This window comes from Ctenopharyngodon idella, chromosome 2 (genome assembly GCF_019924925.1).
Source record: "Ctenopharyngodon idella isolate HZGC_01 chromosome 2, HZGC01, whole genome shotgun sequence".
NCBI classification, from domain to species: Eukaryota; Metazoa; Chordata; class Actinopteri; order Cypriniformes; family Xenocyprididae; genus Ctenopharyngodon; species Ctenopharyngodon idella.
Genome location: NC_067221.1, coordinates 14194152 through 14216825, shown reverse-complemented (window position 1 = coordinate 14216825; position 22674 = coordinate 14194152). Strand labels below are relative to the sequence as shown.

The window sequence follows — 22674 nt, the reverse complement described above, 5'->3', positions numbered from 1 at the left end:
CACCAAAAATGATTGAGGTCATGTACATATATTGCGCGATATATTGATTGTTGCGACAGGCCTAATTGGCACCTCTGAGTCCAGACCTTAAATTCATTGAAAGTCTTTGGGATGTGCTGGAGGAGACTTTACAGAGTGCTCGACTCTTGCATTGTCAATACAAGATCTTGGCCAAAAATTGATGCACCTCTTGTTGAAATAAATGTTGTTGATTCATGCTCCTTCCCAACAATTCTTTCAAAATTTGAGCCTGATGAATCTTGGCTTTGTCATCTTGGAATATGGCCATGATGTGTCTTCCTTACATGATTGATTAGAAAATAAAAAAGCTACACCCTTCATCAATTGGGGTTAAAAGAACTGTTCCCAAGCATATAACATGCTAGAAACGTATTAATCACAGCAATAATGATCCAGTCATAGACTCTTAAGTATTTACCTATTTAAATCCAAACAGCGACTTTTTTTTGGCCGGCCAGTGTAACAGCAGATCTGTTTGCTCAGAGAAGTCCTTCCACCGAGTGGTTAAATGTAACTTTTCTGGTTCTTAACTCCGCTAGAGATTAATGCATCTCACCGTGGCAAATATTTTGACCCATGAATCTCTCAATATTTAGGGAGCTGATTCTGTGCTATGCTGCACTTACAAAGTATGTGAGTTCAGTGAAGTAACACAATCTGATCTGTGGGTATTTTAGAGAAGAACTATAACTTCCCCAGATTTTTTACTACCTGGATTTTGACAAACATAATTAAAAGAGTTTGTCTTTTTTTTATTACTGCTTCTGCTTTAACAACTTTTCGGAGATGCTAGATGTGTTTTGGATCCAGATCTTGTGTGTAAGGCTCACACTGCTCTTGACATTCTTCTTGAGCGTTATGCTGTCATGTGCTGATCTGCCTCTCAAGACTGTTTGGCCAGTATCAACAACCTGAGTTCAAGCGCCTGCAGCAGCCCTCCTCCTCCCTCACCCTCGCCTGACCCATAAACAGATCAACTCAAACTTTCTCTCTCCTCTCATCCTGTCACTTACAGGCTGCCAAATCATCTGCACTTATTTTATAATGACTGTAGGTACTTTTGTAGGGTAGATGATGAATAGACTTCCTGTTTTCAAGATTTTAGGTTAATATACAGTCAAACCAAAATTTATTCAGACACCTTGAACATTTCATTCATTATTACAGTTTATTCACTATAGTTTAAAAAAAATGGTAATAAAATATGACAAGATCTCAGAGTTAAACTGTGTCAGAAAAAAATAATCTTAATTATGTCAGATAACAGTTAAGCAAAACATGGCCAGGTCAAAATGTCTGAATAATTTTTGGTTCCAAATTTTTATCAGTTTTACTGGTAGTCCACTGTATGAAGAATTTTTGGGTATAATATATCACAGTTTACTTTATTTTGCTATCCTCACTTACATAAATGAACTATAGTGTCCTGCACCCACTAATAAAATTATATCAAAAATGTCTAAATAATTTTTGGTTTGACTGTATATAAAATATATACATTTATAAATAAAAAAATATAAATTTATAAATAAAAATATATACATTTAAAATGTAATTAAATTTAACAGTGTCTCTGGATGTTTATATATTATATTATATTATATTATATTATATTATATTAAAAAATGTTGCTTAAAACTGTTTTAAAAGATAAAAAGCATGTCACTCCGCAGGACATTTTAGGTATTAAACTATTTTGACTTTTTTTTAATGGTGATTATTCTCTTTCTATAATGTGGTGCCTTACACTCCAAGACTGAATACATTTACATTTCTGTTTTTAGTTTAATATGTATTTGCAGTTCATGATGAGGACAGTCAAATCGCAGGGCAATTTCCACATTCACCTGAATTAAAAAAAGTAAAGTTACAGTAAAATGTCAATCGCTCTGTAAGATTAAAAGAGAGTTCTTTTGTACCCTTCTTTTGCAGGTGGAAAAAATATTTTGTGTCCACTAGAGGGTAGAGCTGAGAAGCTTTTCCTTATCTCTCCCCTTACTTGACATTGTTGTCATTTTGTACTTATAATAATCTTGTTCTATTAATACAGACCATGCAAGTCATCTCAGTTAGTTAATGTAAAGACTAGGCCTACACCTCAATGTATTATATTCTACTCAGTTTATTCTGGAAATATTTTTCTGTCATAATTCTGAACACAACAAAGATAAGAAAAAATAAAAGACATTTTTAAATTGAAATAATAGAAGGAAAAAAAAACAAAAACATTATTTGCAAAGTACAAAAAGTTGACTTTAGGATGATGAGCTGCTGTGTGTACATACCAGCTCCCTCACTGTATTGGATTTAGTGACACACAGTTAAATTATTTCGCTGCAGGCAGGGTTTAGTTAGTGTTTCATTTGAAAACAAACCAGTGATGTGCAGGACTCAGGTTATTACTTTTAGCGCACTTGTAGATGGTAAAGCAGCAAGTTGCAGATGTTGAGCCTCAGGACACCCTATCTATCACAAAACGACCCCTGAAAATACCTTATATACACAAGCAACAGTGCTGCAGAGTTTCTCTCTCTTTGTCTCTGTGTCCCTCTCTCCCCTTCCCTCCACTCTCTCTCTCTCTCTCACTCTCTCTCTATCAAAGGCTGGTTGTTTGAGGCCAGAGTTTAGTTTCAGGGCTTTGGATTCAGAGAATGGCACTAGGAGGCTGGATGGGACTGCACACTCTATGGAGCATCTGATGGGATTATGAGCCACAGATTTTCAGACTTTTATGCAACTAATGATATATCGGCAAATAACTTTTGATGTTTAGGAACATCATTTTTTGCTGGGCTAATTTTTTTTTAGGACTTTGTGGGATTGAGCAAGGCAAAACTAGGAGTGTTGTGTTTTCCTAAAGACTTTCATCCAGGACTTTCTCCTCTGTAGAGGCTATGGTAGGCCTTTATGCTGGCGATATAGTGGCTTATTTAAGTTTGAGTGCCCAGTTGAACTGGCATCCATTTCACATTTAGGGAAACAACAGAAAGACTTTTACTCTGCTGAGTTTTTGTTCAATACTTGGCTTCAAGATTGCCACAGCATTATGTTTCTCAGCGGATGGAGGCACTGGGCACATAGTGGACATGAGATCAAGTTAAGAAATCTTCTGAGGTGTTGCTTTTAGTTGTGTCATGCTCTTGCTGTCTAAAATTGGAAACACTTCCCAAGTTTTACCTATAGTACTCAAAAGTTAACAGAATCCTCTCTCACAATGAACAAAGATCTTCGTTTCCCCAGGAAGACAATGCAGATGAACTACTCAACACGACGGCACTCGTGCATTGGGTATGTATAAGCAACAGAAGCAACACTGAAGGTGTCTTTACCTTCAGTTGAGTCTAATCTCACTTTTAAAGCTTTTAAATTTTAAAATTCCATTGATTATATAATGACCTTGGTTGAACTTTGCACATGTTACACCATGTCATTGTCCCATGATGTAAATATCGTTTTTGCTGTGTTGATATCTACAGAATGAGATTTGCTCTCCATGTGAATATGGTCTTTTTTCCATTGCTCAGCCCTGACAGGTTTTTCTTGTGTAGGAAAGTCTTGAAGCAAACCAGTGCTCCCATCTCCACTGGATTTCTGACATCACTAACATCAACTCTGAAATGATGAGTGCACCGTCTAGTGGAGAGTGCTGCTCTGGAGTTACTTAGATTTCCCTCTTTCTCTGCAAGCACTGTTATACATAGTATCACAGTGTTAAAGCAGGCAGAGAGCAGCGCTGGCTGTTATGTGATGTGTTGTGTAGCTGCTATATCTGTGGCCTGGATAGCCTGAGGCCAGTAGAGGTAGAGAATCGATGGCTCAGCCACTGTCTGTTGATGTTCGCCTGTGGCAGTCAGGCAGAGTCACGATGGGCAGACACATCGCAACCTTAAGCACACAGTAACCTCTGTAATATCCAGCATGCCTGGCATTATCTAATGTAAATGATGAGTGAATTATGCTCTTGTACTCCAAATGCGGCCTTTAAGTAGAGTGTATGTTGTTTCAGACGATCAAATTCAGACACATTTTGATGAATGTTGAGACGTTTTTTTTTTTTTTTTTCTTTGGAGAATCTCTGACAGAGATACTTAATAGTTTCCCTAAGGTGAACTTAATGTGATCATTTGAAAGCAGTTAGGGATGCACTGATTTGGAAATGTTGAGCAATACCAGCAACTTTTTGTGTTTTGAAGCATCTCTGATAGCAGATATATTAGCCAGTAGTAGAAATCAATATTGAAATTACAAAAAAAGCGCTCTTGAAACAAAGTTACATTATTATTCAAAAGTATGGGGTCAGTACGATTTTATTTTTTTGAAAGAAAGAAATGAATGCATATTTAGCAAGGATGCATTCAATTGATCAAAGTGTCAGTAAAGACTTTTACATTACTTTGTTCATCAAAGAATCATGAAAAAAAGTATCACAGTTTCCACAAAAATACTAAGCAACTGTTTTCAACAATGATAATAAAAAGAGCACCAGATCAGTATATTAGAATGATCATGACACTGAAATACATTTCAAAATAATATTGTAAAAATCCCCACAATTTTACAATATTACTTTTTTTTCTTTTTTTTTTCAAAAACATAAAATCATACCAATCCTAAACTTTTGAGCAGTATTGTATATTACTAGAAAATATATATTAAAATATTTGTGAAAAATAAAAGAATACAAAAAAGTGCTGGGTTAAAAACAACCTAAGCTGGGTTAAAAATGGACAAACCCAGTGAGTGATTGGGTTGTTTTAACCCAGCGGTTGGGTTAAATGTTTGCTTAACCTGCTGGGTAGTTTTATTTTACTCAACTATTGTTTAAAAATTACTATATTGCTTGCTTAAAATGAACTGAAATATGTTGGAAATTAACATGTATTAATATGTTTAATAAATGAACATTTATTAATACGTTTAATGAATAATAATTAAACAATAAACATTTATTAAATTGTTTATTAATAAATGTTCACCTTTTGATTATTATTGTTGCCTCCAGTAATTATGTGTCTGATTTTTAATTTCCAACCTATTTTGGGTTAATTTTAAGCCAGCCATTTAGTAATTTTTAATCAATAGTTGGGTTAAATAAAACTGCCCAGCACATTGGGCAAACATTTAACCCAACCGCTGGGTTAAAACAACCCAATTGCTGGGTTTATCTATTTTCAACCCAACTTGGGTTTTAAACCCAGCATTTTTAAGAGAGTAATAAAGAAACAAAATCTTAGTCTGTTTAACAATAGCTAGAAATCCCATAATCATTTGGTTATAATTTATCAGCCTAAATAAATTGGCCTATTTTACTAATCAGTCTTTTAGCAATAACATTAAAAAGTCACATTTATAGTCGATATGAGATATTGTGCATCCTTAGATGAAGATTGCAGTTAAGACACCAATGATCACAGTCGCTAAATATGTGCAGTAATTTTATTGGCAAGTCTGGGCTGGATTCATCTCTTGTAAAGTAGATTCATTTGAGCCTCTTTGAAACACTGCCACTCTTCAGTCTATGGCTCTCTAAAGGACCTGTCACAACTCCACACAGCATATCACAGTGTTACACTGTTCACAAGAGGCTTTCACTCAGAGACAACACTTACTCTCCATGTGACTCAGACAAAGCTGTGACTTGTTTCCTAGATGCGTCTCACCACAATAGCCATTTAAAGCAGGGCAAGCAGTGTTGTAGAGCATCAACATCAAAACCGAGGACGGGATATTTAGCTCATAATTTCTTAGTTTTGTACCACATGTAATGTAGATGGCATAGGACGGCATATTATTTTCAAGATAGCCTATGTCTGGTTTAATGTCGACTGTATTTGAGCCTTGTTGCTGTGTGTGAACATAAGCCATTCACACAGAATATGTTTTTAAAATGTGAGACGCCGGACAGTGGAATGAAACGACATCAAAGTTTAGCGACTCGGTTTTTAATTAATTGAACTTCTTTAATTTGAGCGCTGTTGAGATGCTGCAAAAGACGCGAGGTGCGAGTTAGTGATCAAACATGTTCCTCTTGCACATGTTTACATAGGGGAAAAAACAATTATTGTGTGTACCAAATGAATCACTATGCACTCGAACGGGACTCGAACCGGTGTCTCTGGCATTAGAGGTGGGCACACTAACAAGGACACTGAAGACCGCAGCCTCTAGCATCAGTGCACCTCTTGAGATCGGGGGAGTGAGGTTTACCGGCACAGCTCTCACTAGCTGGCCACCGTTACACTCCGCAGCAGACTTCTTCCAGACGGTCAAAGCGGTGTTATTGGTGTCATGAAAGTGCGGACTCGTAGGAAGACTGCCGTGTTTAGGGTGCCATTTGGGACAGGGCCTCAGTTGTGCCCAAATGTCGTATTTTGTCATTCAACATTGGAGTCTGATAGCCCCTCCCCCTCCGCTACATAATTAAAGCTGTAACAGTTGAGAGCATGAAGTATCCAACATTCCACACTTCATTTTTTCGGTATTTAAAGTGCACTTTTTCTTTTTGGAATTTTCAGTGTGAACACATTACTCACACTATTTATACTACAAAATGGCATAGAATAGTGCATAAGTACATGAATTTGGGTGCATTTACGGAGGATGCACAAAACACATTGCGTGTGACGAATGTCGACTGTCTGATAATGCTAAACTAAGCTAAAACTGAATGACTTGAATAATATTATGTTTGCATTGCATTTTATGGAAGGCTTTTTCTAAACCCTTAAAGTATTGGTGGTTACAGTTTCTTAATTGCACAGGTTTGGCAAATAACTTTGACATCCCTTTACATATTAGAGTAGAACCTTGTTGAGTCGTTCTAAACTGATGTCGAAAGAGAAAGTCAAGTGAGGTGAACCAATCACAGGACAACAGTGTCAGTAACCAGCGGACCCAAAAATAAAACCTCAGAGCTCAGAATAGTCGATAGACGCTGATGCTGTGACTGGAGTCGCTGTGCGTCACTGTTCTGCTCCATATTTTCAGCATGGCTGCTTTCCCCAATGACTCCCACCACTCATTGATCTGTCAGCCTCTCTCACTAATGCCGGAAACCCTGCCAATCCGTCTGCCCTTTCTCCATTAAAAACCAGCAATCTAATAGAAGCTGTCAGACCTTTTTTATGCCTTGCTGTTTTTGGTTAGTGTTAGTGTTCTTAGATTATAGGCTGGTGACATCTACTGGTAATATTATGTTACTGCGAAAATCACATATCGGATTATTTTAAGTAATACTTCGCTTGTGGACCAAGGATTATCAGCAGTGCAGTTTATACTCCAGATTCAAAGGTTATCCAACTAGCCTAAACTGGTTTGGTGGTCTTAGCTGGTCTCCAAACTGGTTTAACTGGTTGGCTAACCAGACCAGCTGAAAAGTGTCTTAACACATCTCTGAAAACCAGTTAGAAGGCTTGTTTAAGATGTTTAGATGTTATTTCCCTAGTTTTGTTTTTGATATGGTAATACTATGTTTTTTGGACATGTACCATGCTAATACCATAGTATTCTTTGAAGTATCTTGGAGTACCAAATATATGCCATGGTAGACATACATGAATAATTTAGTACTATGGTAAATATCAAAATAACACTTTTTTTTTTATTATTATTAATACCATTTGATTGTAACCCCTTTAAGAGATGGGGAGGGTGGGCTGAGCTCACGATTGAGTGGTCTGGATTTGGACTATTTGGACTGGATTTGGACTATCAAAGAAACATCAACAAACGTAATTCTATGTTTTACTTTTGTGCGTGAAAGACTCAGTTTAAGTAAAGAGTGCCTAAGAAAAACGCGTTGCCTGATTCAGTATCTGCAGCCAGACGAGATGATGTCAGGCTGTATGTGAGTGTCATTATTCTAACGTTTTTTTCACATCTAGTTATGAAATAAAAGTCTCTCACCTCTCACGAACTTTCTTGTCCTGTCAGCCTTTATACTGTATCACGCACTTTCTGTATTTCACTTCATTATAAATAAAGAAATTATGAGCATGCAACATCATAGCTGTGTTGTCAATTAGTAAGTCATGAAATTAATATATTATGTAACTGTTAGCTGGGAAGGATTTGCATGCAAGTCATGTTAGTATTGAAACTGTTGTTTCTGTAACCCCAAAATGCCACTTTATTTTCACTTTGTGTCATTTTGTATATTTTTAAATGACTGTGGTGGTTCATACCAACTTATTAACTTTATTTTATTAACAAAAAACCTTTTTAGGTAAAATTTCTACAAAAAATAATTAGGTCATGCCTTAATGACCATGGAGGTCCCATGGACAAACCAGTTGAGAACAAGAGCCACTGGTTTAAACTTTGTGGTTTTCCAGATTGCTACGTGTAGTTCATGTCTCACCAGCAGGGGATGCAATGGTCTAATGTTAATGCATCATATTATGAATGAATGAAGGTCCATTTTCACTAATTTCTGCCTCTTACAAAGTCAAATAAAAGTTCAAATTAAAGTTGCATTACTGATAACAAATCTACACTGCAATTTATACATTTTTAGCACAAGACCAGTTTAAATATTTGCTTATTAGATTATAGTTATTGTTTCAGAAGGCATCCTTACCTGAGAATTATTGTTTTCCATTTTGTGGAGAATTCACTTTTTTGCAATGCTTTTCTGATCCTTAGCACAGTTTTATCACAGGAATTTAGTCTTGGCGCTGTTAGTTAAGCATCATAGTGTGAAGCCTGTGACGTCAGCACAGTGATGCTTCATGCCTGCTGTGACGTCTGGATGGACATCCATGCATCCTCTGAGTCCTGGCAAAAACCATTTTCTTTGCCCACGGATAGTGCTGTTAAACCTGCAGAAGAGCTCAGTTATTCGGTCAGTTCACTAGTGCAGAGAATGTAGAGGTGAACGTAATGAAATTATCATTTTGTTTTGCTTTGGTTTACAGTCAGTACAAAAGCAAGGCAAAGCTTGTCTGACTAGTTAATACATTAATTTAATCAAAAATACAGTAAAAATAGTAATACTGTGAAATATGATTACAATTTAAAATAACTGTTTTGTATTTGTATAGGTTTTAAAATGTAATTTATTCCATCGATGGCGAAGCTGAGTTTTCAGCATCATTACTCTAGTCTTCATTGTCACATAATCCTTCAGAAATCATTCTAATATGCATTTCTTATTATAATCAATGTTGAAAACAGTTGTGCTGCTTATATTTTTGTGAAATATTGTTTTTCAGGATTCTTTGATTAGAAAGTTCAAAACAACAGTTCAAAAATATTTTACAACAATTTAAAAGTCATCCTTGCTAAATAAATTGAAAGATAGTGTATGTATATATATATATTTTTTTTCTGTGCATAGATTAAGAGACAAAGACTGAAAAAAGAGCTATATAGAGTCTGTACCAATACCAGCACTTCAGAGACATTTGCCAGGTATAAATACTGAGGTCTGTTTGCTATCTGGAGCTGATAGGTTTCCAGGACACTGACTTAAAGTCTGAACACTCACATTTTAACCCTGAGTAATAAAAAAAATGAGCACTGAGGTGAGCACCGGAGGATTTTTCACCACGCTGCAGAGCCAAGAATAATATTTTACTTTAGACATATCATCTTGACCTCGGGACTTTCATTCCTTGTACAGTAATCTAAGAAACTTTCATTTTTACGCCGGGTTTCGATCCGTCACAGTAATTGGTAATTCATTGCGCTGTGGAAAAATATTTCAATAATTCTTAGAAAATCATAACTGCATGTTGTCATACTGACATTATCAACACACAACACCCGAGCATTCAGTTTTGTTTAATTATTTAACTTTTAATTTAAAGAGCCAAAGCATCAATGTCATGAATCTCTTTGTTGGGTTTAAGTTGGAATTTATCCTTGGATATTGTATTTTAAAACCAGATTCCAAACAGTCAAAATCCTCGTGAAATATGTATTGTCTAAAACTTTATCTTAAATAAACACAAAACCAGCCATCGGCTGCTCTTTCTAACAAAATATCCCAGATTAACAGTTCTGCGGATGATCTATGGCCTTCTGTTATTTTCAATATTTGAGTGCTAAAACATGCATGCTCCAGTTTGCATGAATACTAAAATCTTTCCAAATTTTAGCTTAAGTATAGCCCATCATCATTTTTTGAACCATGATTATGACATCCTAACAAACTGTTCTGACTGAAACATGTAGATAGTCCAAACAAGGCCATTTGTTTTAGCCAAAGATCTTTATCAGCCCTCATGCTGTCCAAATCATTAGCATAGAGAAACAGCTACATCCTGGCAGTTTGAAGTGGTTTGAGTGGATTCATTGTTTTATCAGACAATATAATTTGTTTGCAAATGATATGAGAGAGAGAAACTACAATTAACATGTTTAATAATAAATATGTTTATAATGTAAAAGATGCTCTCAAATCCGGCTCTTGAGGTCCACTTTCCTGCAGAGTTCAGCTCCAACCCTGATCAAACACAGTTAAACATGCTAATCAAGGTCTTCAGGATTACTAGAAAGTTATAGGCAGATTAGTTTGATAAGGGTTAAAGCTAAACTCTGCAGGAAAGTGGACTTCAATGGCCGTAGGTCTAAATAATTGCATACTGTTGGAAAACTACCTAAGGTGATTCTGGGAGTGTAATCATTACTGGAAAAAGAAAAAGGGCCATTAGAGACCATGGACGTGATTTCTGTAGCACTTGTTTATTTTGTGGTCACTACAAAGAAGTGTTTTACAAAAGAGAAACCAGCTAAACCACTTTGTTTGAGGTAGCAATCATAACAACAATTCAGTACTCATATGCTGGTCTAGTAAGTAGATGTCCCTTGAAGTCCCTTAAAAGTAGGGTAGGCAATTTTTTTTTATAAACACTTTTTGTTGTACTGGTTGAAACTCTCTTCACAAAGCAATCAATAATAGAAGTGGTCTAAATATTAGAACAAATACCTTCCGTGGAAGTCTCTGGACCAAAAAATGTTTGTTCGGACCGAATGCAATGATACGGTGTCCATACCTCCTTGCACCCTGCTCGCGCAGACGTCACACGTCATGAGCGCGTTCCATAAGGCTATGCAGAGTTGTAGACACACAGTCACCGGGCGACATAAACAAACAACAGCCGTCTTTTACAGTTCTTCCTGAACCAAAACAACGAGCTTATGCTGTGTTCTCTGCATGTCATAACCGTATTTACGAGGTGGCAATACATGACGTTCCACACGGAGCTGTTCACATCCTCAGACTCAGATTTATGCGTTTCTATGTCATCAATGCCAAAATGAATCTGCAGCAGTCAGGTGGTACAAGTCAGAGCTCTGTAGGTTTTTTACGTTCATTATTATTGTAATGTTATGTGCTTTGAGACATGAGGTAAAGGAAGCAGGTTGAGGGGGTAATGAGAAGACACCGGATAGCAAATCTATTAATAATGTCACCATTTAAATCCTTTGTTGGGAACATTTAAATATTATCATTGTAAATATTCACTTTCCCACGGCCACGGAGGGGAATCAGAGATTGTGGGTTACATTCAGTGGACAGACATGCTGTTTTTTTTTGTTTTTTTTAAAAACATTTATTTCAACACACAACAACCAAAATCAACCCCCTAGAAGCTTGTGTTTTGTAGTGGCTGCATGCAAATTCTGCTAATTCACAAGCTGGCAAACTGCGACATAGGGCTGCACGATTATGACAAAAATCATAATTGTCGATTATTCCCTTGAAATTGTAATTGCGATTATTAATTACGATGATCACAATTTACATTGAATGATGTATTGAATAGCTTTATACTATTGTTTGAAGCAACTGCATGCCATATTTTTGTATAAAAATAAAAAACAATCTGAAAACGCAAGTTTTTCTATAGCATTAAACCTCAAATGTCAACTATATATTGGTTTGGTTTCTTCTTTAAATAATAATAATAAAAAAGTCAACATATGCATGGTATAATAATAGGGGATTTTGCCACCAGTGTGGTTCCCTGAGAACTAATGTTCCCCTAGGGCCTGTAGTGATGTGTTGTTGTTACTTTTATTTTGACGGCGCTGAGAACAGTTCAGACAGAGCCTGAGCACACAGTGCTCGCATTCTCCGTCTTCATTAGTTTACGATCTGTTTAACAGTCCTGTCTAATACGTTATTAGATAGAACTGTTATACAAAGAAAGAAGACAGTATATGAAAAAGTATTAGCTTTTGCCGTGTGGTTGATGCCCAATGTCGCTAGCTTAGCATAAATACATAATCATGTTTCGCTTGGTCTGCTCAAAGTCGCACTGGATTTTCTCCATTGCGTACGGTTGAGAGGTCCATCTATCACTGTTTTCCATGTTTGTAGTTAGTTCGTGGAGTAAATATATAGGCTGTGGACACGGCTTTTTAAAAATGGCGGGTGCTGGTGTTTCGCGTGCGTTCGACATATCAGTGTACACCTGCATCACTGTTAGCTCCTTTTATGCTGGGTTAGACATTTTACACTCTGTAGTAGGGATGCACCGATCGGTATCGGCCCGATACCAAGCTCATGTACTTGTACTCGTACACGTAAAAATACCCCCGATACCAAAGACCGATACCTCACGTGACGTAACTGACAGAAGACACCGGCGGCAGCAGCAGAAACAATGTCAGCCTCAAGGGAGTGGAAATACTTCAAATTAATGATGACAACACACACATTGCGAACTGCATGCTTTCAATCACAATTCGTTATCGATTAGTGAAGGTGGGATAGGCGGAATCGCGCTGAATGACACAGACCAGAAGCGCTCCCTCTCGCGCGCTCTCTCTCTCTCTTTCTTGCGCGCGATCCCAGTTCTCTCAGACAGCTCGCGATCAGTTCTCCTTGCGCATGAATGGTCAAATGCACACACAGTTGTCAAAATGTCCATCGTGTGTGGAGTATCTCACGTAAATACAGTCGGTTATGGCTTAAGTGGACGTAAACATTTGGGTGAAAATAGGGTATGTGTCAGTATCCATGGATTCGGTCCTAAAGGGACCATAGCCTATGTTTGTCATTAATGTTAAAGGGGTGGTTCAGGCTTGATTGTGTTTTTGGGGCACAGTTTAACATGTCTTAATGCTTTGTTTTTTGAAAACGCTGTATTTTTCAAATATTTTACCTTTATTCTACACCTCTGTTTCCACTGTCATATGAACGGCTCGTTTGACTTCCTGCTTCTATGATACCACTCCCTCTGTGATGGGCTCAGATTGGTTAGCTGGCCCAGTGTATCGTGATTCGCTGAACCGTCCGGAAACGCCACGCCCCTTACCATTCATTGTTACGCGCTTAGGTGGAAATGTAAATAATGGCGTATATATTACTGTATCAAATTGAACCCGAATCAGACCCAGATGAAGAGGGTCAGGCAGAACCTCTGCAATCGCGGCTTTTAAAGGACGTTTATGAATGGTATTTCATTTTGTATTTGTGTCAAAGTGTTTAGATATGCTGTCACTGCTGTTTGTTAGCTTTCAATATACAGTTTTATCCTGATTAAAGCTTTACTGTAGCTGATTACATGACTGAGTAATAGCATTTTTGTAAAGGTAGCGTTTAATTTATAGCATGAACAACTGTTTGTCTATGAACATAGAAGTTTGTTGGCGAAGTATGGATTTGAAATTTGTTTGAACTGGCTAGCGAAGCAAAAACGCGTTGGTCTTTGTTTACGTCCTTGATGCAACCAAAAATAGCAACAGAACTATACGTTTAAAAGACATGTACAAACAATAAAACATACTTACAGTTTGAAGCCAATAAAGATTCTGAAGTGTAGATTCTGGAAGCTGTCTTCAGCGCCGCATCCAGTGTAGAAAATATCACAGATTATAACGGGTTCTATTATCTTTTGACGCATCGCTCGCGTCCGGTGTACACAACTCTTCCGCTTCCATTATGCTGCGCGACATGGCCTCGCCCACTTTGTTGCGTGTTCCCGGGGGCGTGTTTTGCAGGGTTTATGATGTCACCAACACGGGAAGAAGCTCGTTGTAGTCCAAACCGGTCGTTTTTGTAGGCGTTAAACTGCCATAACTTTAAAAGACAATATCTCAGTTTGCATTAAACTTTCAGCGCTGTAACTTTGCAGACACTGTTTATGCTCAAGCAGCAACATTACACACTAACTAAAGTTAAAAAAGTGAAATCGCATTGAACCACCCCTTTAATAAAACAACAAAATATGTTAAATAAATGTATACATGGTAAATAAACCTACTGTATCTGAAAAACAAGTTTATTTAATTTGTATCTCTATAGTATTTGTTGTATTGTTTGTAATTTGTTTGTAAATTTCTTTTTATATAACAACAATTAAATATTGGTAATCATGCCCTTTGAAGGTTATTGGACACTGTGAAATTTTCGTTCTTTAAGTTTGTGACAAGCACATAAAAATTATTACTTTTTTCATTAGAGTAATAATAAAGAAGCTGTCCTACATTCATTAGTCTCACTGTGTTGTGCTTGGAAAACTGCAACATCACCAAAAAAAAAAAAAAAGAGAGAGAGAGAAATTAATAAATGTATAGGCATCGGTATCCGTATCGGCGAGTACTAGAAAAAAGTATCGGTACTCGTAGTCGGTCCTTAAAAAATGGTATCGGTGCATCCCTACTCTGTAGTGGTCGTGAACTCATGATTCGCCTCTCACAACGTGACATTCTCATAACACACCTCTAAAACACGCAGAATAATGTAAGTGGATTTTTTTACTTGTAATCCCGCCTTTGAACGTTTACTAAATCATGCCATCCATAATTGTAATCGCGATTAGAAATTCGATTAATTGTGCAGCCCTACTGTGAGAGTCATACGCAAAGGTAATGTTAAACCAAACAAAATACAAAACTTTCAAAAACACTCAGCCATGTGATTATTTTATTGAGTGATAGGCAGTGGGTTTAATCTGTGACATTATTAATAGATTTGCTATCCGGCGTCTTCTCGTCGCCCCCTCAACCAGTGGTTTGTTCTTCATGTCCGCAGATTGAAGCGACCCCAAATAACATGGTATTTAGCCCCCTGGAATGCAAATTTTACTAAGGGAACCCCGCCAAAAATGCAGATTTTACCCCACGGTACGCGATATTTACCGGGGGACACAGAACTCAACACGCCGTGATGTCAGCTGCACATTCTCTATTGATATCCTATATTCTACACATTCCGTAGGTAATTATAAGTTTACTCTAATTTTAGAATATTGTAGGTACAAAATGAATAGTGCACCACAGTTGTCAAATTTCTTAGTTTTGAAGCTAAAATATGCCACACACCATGAGTGTCACGAACCATGAATTTTTGCATGTGGGTGGGGGAATCCCACCAAAATTTTTCAAAATATAGTTTTTAGCCTTCTGACTTTTATCAATCAACCAAACTCAGCATACACTAGGTGATGGAGGACGTTAGGTTTGCAGGACTTCAAAGAGCAGCCTCTGATTCACAAAAAGTGCTGTCAAACACTGAGATAAGGTGCAGTTTGCCTTGTTTTTTCAGTGCCTTTAAATTTGTTTGTTTCTATAAGCTACAAAATATGTGGAAGACTGAATCGACGCATGACTTATAGGCTTAATATTCTGGAATAGTGACAGTAAATGCGTTAATAATGTATGTTCTCGTTTCGATAATTCAAAAGTATAATCAGAAATTATGACATTCCAGTAATTATTACAATGAAAGCTAAAGTAAAGTTTTATTATAACTAATAATAGTTATTTTTATTTGGGGGTTAGTTTTGTCCACATGAAACACAAACAGTTCTGCTTTGTTTTCATGTTACTCAGCGCTTTTAATCAGCTGCAGACAGAGCAAGAAAGAGTTAATGTCTCAAGGAGGCAGGGATTATGTTTCTTTGGTCCCACCCTCTTTCTTGAGCGTGATCTCAGAGTAAGGCGAGCTCCAGCCGTGGGACAGCAGTGGGCCAAAGAGTCTAGCTAAAATATGGCATAGACTCTCCTACATGAGTCCAGCTACCACACAGAAGCAGAGCAGAACAGAAGCCTGAGATACCTTCACTTAAAGGATGATCTTAGAGGTGTCTACGTGAGAATTTAGACGGGAGCTGATCGAGCAGAAGATCCATGTGTAAATGTTGCCTGAGCATCTCTTAAAGTTGGACACATGCTTCATCAGAGTGAAGCATGGGTTTTGACAAGGCTCGTCACTCAAGCTCACATCCCCGTTTACTCGCAGAGGTGTCACAGAGGAGGTGAGAGCTAATGGACGGTTAGAAGAATACAGTGGATATATCATGCTTTGCTTTTTTCTCATTTTCCTCCAGATTTTCAGTTGAGATGTAATTATTAACCAGAGGCAATGAGGAGTCATTTTGATCCACGAACAATGCTTACCTAAAAAAAAAAGAGTGAAAAGAACGTATATTTGTGTGATTTGTATAAAGGAATTACGTGAGAGACATCACTGGATGAGTGTGCCGGCAAGATGAGTGTACCGGCAAACTGTGGATTCTCTTTCTCAGCTGATCGGGCATTAAAGCCACGGAACTGGAATTTGTATGGATCCCCATGCGCCGTCAACAGACCCATCGACATTGTGCAGAAACGCAGGCGGTAATAAACTTTGATGATTTATATATGTGATTCTAGTCAACATTACTGTCAAATACAGTGGGGTCCAAAAGCCCATGAAAATGCTCTTGAGTGAAAGATACATTTAAAAATTAACATTCGTATCAGTATGTTTGGTTTGTCTCTCTTTTGCTTAAATAACAGCAGCAGTTGAGCTGCATAAATTTCACAAGTTTGTGTTAAACCTGATGCTCATGTTCTTCAGAATGATTTGAGATGATCCAAAGAACATCTTGATCTTCAATGGAAGCAAGAACATCTGACCGTCTGTACAAAGAGTCATATGATCATTGACACAATTTAATTAGTTGATTAGTGAACGAGAAATAGTGCATAATCTTGACTATTTAATATTTAAAAATATTATAGGAAATATCTAATATTTTTGGGGTTTTTTTGTTTCAAAATTCTATTTGTTTTGTGTTTATTGTCAGGTTTAAATTAGAATCCCAGACCCCACTGTATATTTTAACTTCAATCTAAGGCTGTTGAAATTCAAAATTAGGTTGTTTTGTGCGACTGTATTGTATTGATAACTGGATTTTTTTTTCTTTACACCTGGTGTAGAGACAGAGACAGATTGTCATGTGGTTTGGCTGAATAAATCTTCTACTGTGTCCATGGAATAACCTGTTGATATGCTCTGACCCATGGAAACTCTTTTCAGACTGCTTCAGACAAGATCTACTAGTTCTTTTCAGTCTGATGGCAGTAAAGCACTATGATAAATGAGCAGTTATTCTGCCAGGGTTTTGCATTACTCTGTGTGCGCAATCAGTAATCGTGATAGTTTTCTGCTTTTGCATTTATTGTAACACAGTCTGGAAATCAGTTCATCTGTAACTGTTCCACTAAATGCCAAACAGCCCTGCTCACTGTTTCACTGAGAACATCCAGCATATAACACCTCTAATTCACCTGAAATTCATGAGGACTACGTGATAAATGTCAAGTTATTTTATTTATGATTTTCTCTATAAACCATTAACCAATAGCATTAAGAAATATAAAAATGAATATGCAATGAAAAAAATTGTAAGTGGAAAAAGCTCTTTATCTGTAACAGTACCAGGACTATACTATACGTTTGGATTGTTACAGAAGTTGAAGCTGAAACGTATTTTCTACTGCATTATTGCTACCAAAAGGAATTACAAAAATAACAACTGTTTTCAAACAGGTTTCCTGAATGCTCCCCCTATTTGCCGTCAGTCAGGCAAACAAAACATCTCCAAACTTACACCACTGGTTGAGCCAGTGTTGCAATGAAGGGATGCTGAAATAAACAGAGCAAAGTTTTGGTAGTCACAGTGTTGACACTTTTCATGGAAATAAACATACAGATGACTTATTTTATAGTTGCGTTTTCATACTGATCCTGCAAAAGAAAAAAAAATGACACTTCAACTTTAAAACAGCGACAGTGAGTGGTGTTTGCATGTACGTTTGCACACCAGTTATTATTCAAATAAAAATGCTTTCAGATAGAGCCTGAAGTGAAGTAATAAAGGTTTCTGTGAATGTTTGGCAGGATTTTCTTGTATATTGGATTTAGAAAAAGGCTACCATCTAATCATAATTGTGTCATGGCCATCTACAGAAAAATCTTTTTCATTTGAATTTCTTACGAGACACAGTGTGCCATGTCCTGATAGAGTAGTTAATTTTGTTAGGGAAGTATGGGATTTATGAAATAAAGAGAAAATCTGCTTTAGTCAGAGGGGTTTTTGATTTAAAGTGAACCATGAAGCCTCTGTCCTCCCACAGTATCAGCAAGGCTGCGCAGACATACTCAGATACAGTGCACTTCTTTTGGACACACACACACACACTCACACACACAGACGTTTCCCACTTGCATAGCCATCAATGTCTGTGTTGACAGCAGGATTACAGATAAAAAAACATGATTTTCCATTTTTTTCCACCATTTATTTTCTTGGTTTATCAGATAAAGTACAGGACATTTGGGAGTTAGAGACCTGGATAAAAACAAAACTTTTATTACAACTGATTATTTGAATGGAAAGGGAAATAATCAGTAAGGGAGCGTATTACTGAGGTGCTGTATATTGTACCATGCAAAAGCTATAGTGCTGAAATATTGTTTCAGATTTTAAGAACACAACCTTGGTTAATCTAATAGTTATTAAATTACAAGATACTTTGGCTTTATATATCACAATTGTGACTTTATATCGCACAATGTGACTTTAAATCTTGTAGTTTCGGTTTTATATATATGCCAATTATATTTTAAATCGCACAATATGACTTTTAATTTTACAATTGATTGACTTTTCATAATTGTAACTAAAAATTTCATTTTAATATCTGACAATTGTGACTTTATTTCTTCCTTTAAACTTAAACACAATTACCTTTTTATTTTTTACTTTGAAGTAGAAACAGGCTTTCATACTTAGAAGATTTGGCGAAATTCACATGGGACCAAACATTTCAAGTTTTATGAAACATCAGTTTTGTATGCTAGTTTTATTACATTGCTGTTTGTAAAACTAATCATTAGAATCTTTAAAATATCAAAGTTCAACTAAAACGTGTGATGGCCAATACCAAAAAGCCACTAACGTGTAAATGCATCACTCATTTGTACATTGTGTGTGCAGACATCTGCTTCTGCTCGTAATTCCTTTTTGTGTAGATTGTCAGGATCTGTAAACGGTTGTAAACCATTTGTCAACTGTTCAACATATTTTCTAGAGCCTCATGTCCAGAAAAATGATTTATGGGTCTTAGCGGATTATAGTCACTCGAGGCTGGGAGTGCCACGTATTCTGCTGTTAAATGTTAGCGGCGAGGTTCAGGCAACACTACTAAATGCAAAGGTCTGGTTGGAGCACATTAAGGTCATTATCTAAGCACTTGGCCTTGAGCTGCTGAATTGTGTGACCTGACAGAATATTGCTCTGTAATGATGAATATGTTGAACTGTGTTAGTGTTTTCTTAATCTTTATTAGAGAGGTTTGCTGTAAAACATTCTTTGAGAATATCCATTTGTCTCCCTCTTGGCCGGTGCCTTGGCGGTGTTAGATTGCAATCGTCTGAACATCTGCAGCTCATTCTTCTTGCTCTTTTTTTTTTTTTTTTTTTTTTTTAAGTGAAATGTGTCACATGGGATTACTTTCACCCCCAAGAGATACAGCTATTTTCAGTTTAAGTCAACCTATTACAAAACGATGCTAGTGTTATCTAAAACGCATGGGGTTATGTAGCTCTTAGTGTTTGTACGGACACAGTTCACAGTATTACCTGTAGCTATCTTTGAATCCGGCTGTAATCATGTGATTTTATCGTGTCTCTAAGGCTATATCAGATCCCTTTTCTCCATAGTATGACTATTTTTGATTAGCTTTCCCATCACTTTCATTACTTTCATAATGTATGTTTTGCTCTGGGCATTTTGCATTGCTGTTCTGTTTTCTTCTTATGGTCACAAAATGATCCTAGGATAACAGACTGAGCCCCATCCTTGCCCTCTGAGAGACCCTCTGCTGTGTTCACAGAAGTGCTCCGTCACAGACCCTGCATGGAAAATCTGATGCACTTGGTTAACTCTGTAGTGATGGTCTGGCACAATGCATGGGCTGCCATGTATTTTCCTCTACATTTTTTGTTTTAAGGATATTACCCATATAAAAATCCCTCTTCTTATGTATTCTGTATTATTATTTTATTGCTAAAGTAAAAAAAAATAAAATAAAAATGGAAAGCTTCATTTTTGCTTTCAAAAAATGCTAATTTGTAAAATTACACAATTTTGGTAAAAGACATAGTTTGGTAAGATATATGAGTGTTATTTTACTAGTGAGTGTTTTTTACGCAGGATCGTACACACAATGCAAAAAGTGTTAGTCAGAATATAAAATATTAGTCAGAAATAAAATACCGTTCAAAAGTTGTTGTTTTTTTTAAAGAAATTAATACTTTTATTCAGCAAGGAATCTTTTTACTTATAATTCCCTTTCAAATAAATGCTGTTCTTTTGAACTTTCTATTCATCAAAGAATCCTGAAAAAATGTACGGTTTCCACAAAAATATTAAAGCACTGTTAAACTGTTTTCAACATTGATAATAATAAGAAATGTTTCTTGAACACCAAATTATACAGCATATTAGAATGATTTCTGAAGGATCATGAGACACTGTAGACTGGAGTAATGATGCTGAAAATTCAGCTTTGCCATCACATGAATAAATTACTTTTTAAAATATATTAAAATAGACAACAGATGTAATATTTCACAATATTACTGTTTACTGTGTTTTTATCAAATAAATAACATCTTGGTGAGCATAAGCTTTTTTTCCCCAAAAAAATCCCCCCAAACTTTTGAATGGTAGTGCATTTAGGGCTACACAATTAATCGAATTTCTAATCATGATTACAATTATGGATGCCACAATTATGTAATCGTTCAAAGCCGCAATTACAAAAAAAAGTCCACTTACATTATTCTGTGTGCTTAAGATTTTTTTCTTCTTCTATGGGTTATCTTAATGGTTTTTTCCCATTGTTTTAATTTTAGTTTTAGTACATTATAATACCATGCATATTTTTTACTTTTTTATTTAAAAAAGAAACCAAACCAATGTATAGTTGACTTAATGCTATAGAAGTTTTTCAGGAAGAGTGTTTTTTCAGCTTGTTTATTTTCATGTAAAAATATCTCATGCAGTTGCTTCAAACAATGGTATAAAGCTATTCAAAATATCATTCAGAGTAACTTGTGATAATCGTAATTAATAATCACAATTACAATTTCAAGGGAATAATCGACAATTATGATTTTTGTCATAATCATGCATCGTGCATTAATATTTTATTCTGAATCCACCTGACTAAATTAGTACAAAATGATGAAAGTAAATGTTAAAGTCTAATATAGGTATATAATATAAAATATAGGTCAAGTAACTAATGCATATTTTTACAGTGCAGACAGATAGTTTTATTGCACTAATTAACAGGGCTGAATGTGCCCACATTAGGTGTGTTTATGCTAACTATAACAAAAGTAGTTTTTTGTGATTGGAAGCACTTTTTTCTGTAATATGAACGTATATTAAAGTCACCACCAGTTTGCTTTTTAGCAGGAAAATGTATGTGGAAATATCTGTGTAATGCGCCTTCAAATGTCTATGACTTAATTCTGGCTAACCCCCACTCATGTTTTAAAATGTCAGTCTAAATCCGAGACAAACCAAGCTTATTTTTAATCTTGACCATAAATGTTCAGTGGAAAGCTGAGATCACAGCACTGCCTCTCTCTCTCTCTCTCTCTCTCTCTCTCTCTCTGTGCACCCTATTGTGCCTCAGAAATCTTTATACAATCTCTGCAGCTCTTACCGGTATGGATGTGCTCCACATTTTATGTGCACAATTAGGAAAAGGCAGCATGCACAGAAACGGTGATTAAACAATTGAGGACACATCCTCTGCCCGCAGTGTCTACGCATGAATATGTGACCTGCTGGATGACCCTGTAATTAGCCGCTTCATCAGATCGGTAACATCTCCCGTTGTGCTTCTGTGAGACTTCAATCTCAACGTGAAGCACCAAGAAGAGTCTTTTTAAAACTCAAATGCATGTTCACTTGTGGATAACTGTGCTTTTAATCTCGCTACAGTGCTACTTTTGGTGTTGTGCAACATGGTAACCATTTTATTTGTAAGGCAACAGCTGTCTTCCAAATCTCCTGTGGTATGTTCATGAATGTCTGGGCCCCTGGGTGTTCATTGACGTCATGTGACTTTGTGACTCTCTTAAATGTCATTTTTTCTTGTTGATTGGAAACAATGGAGAGAGGAACAGGATGAACAGCCTTCTGGCTGCGTCCCAGTGGACTGGTTATTCAACTATGAGACTAAACGTCTACATGAGATACATATGAACTCGTGGCTCCACCTCTATTCTTCTTTTCTTTACATAAAATGCTGCATTAAAGTATGTAAACAAACATGCCTCAGTGTGGAGCCGGCGTTCTTGCTTTTCCTAAGATGTTTTGACTATAGATTAGTGATTGTTCTGCATTAGGC

The 22674-nt window shown here is 36.5% G+C and overlaps 1 protein-coding gene across 5 annotated transcripts in view; it reads left to right on the top strand.

Moving 5' to 3' along the window:
• The window catches only part of pde4ca (phosphodiesterase 4C, cAMP-specific a), a 50622-nt gene that overhangs the window by 6599 nt on the left and 21349 nt on the right, over positions 1–22674 (top strand). Inside the window, exon 1 of one of the 5 annotated variants that reach the window (XM_051875741.1) lies at positions 15909–16593. The exons of 3 other annotated variants lie outside the window; for them this stretch is intronic. In XM_051875741.1, the coding sequence (XP_051731701.1) occupies positions 16466–16593 (128 nt within the window). In that variant the 5' untranslated portion in view covers positions 15909–16465. Of the gene's footprint in view, positions 1–15908; positions 16594–22674 lie in introns of those variants that run through there. One more of the 5 variants, XM_051875752.1, reaches the window with a different exon arrangement.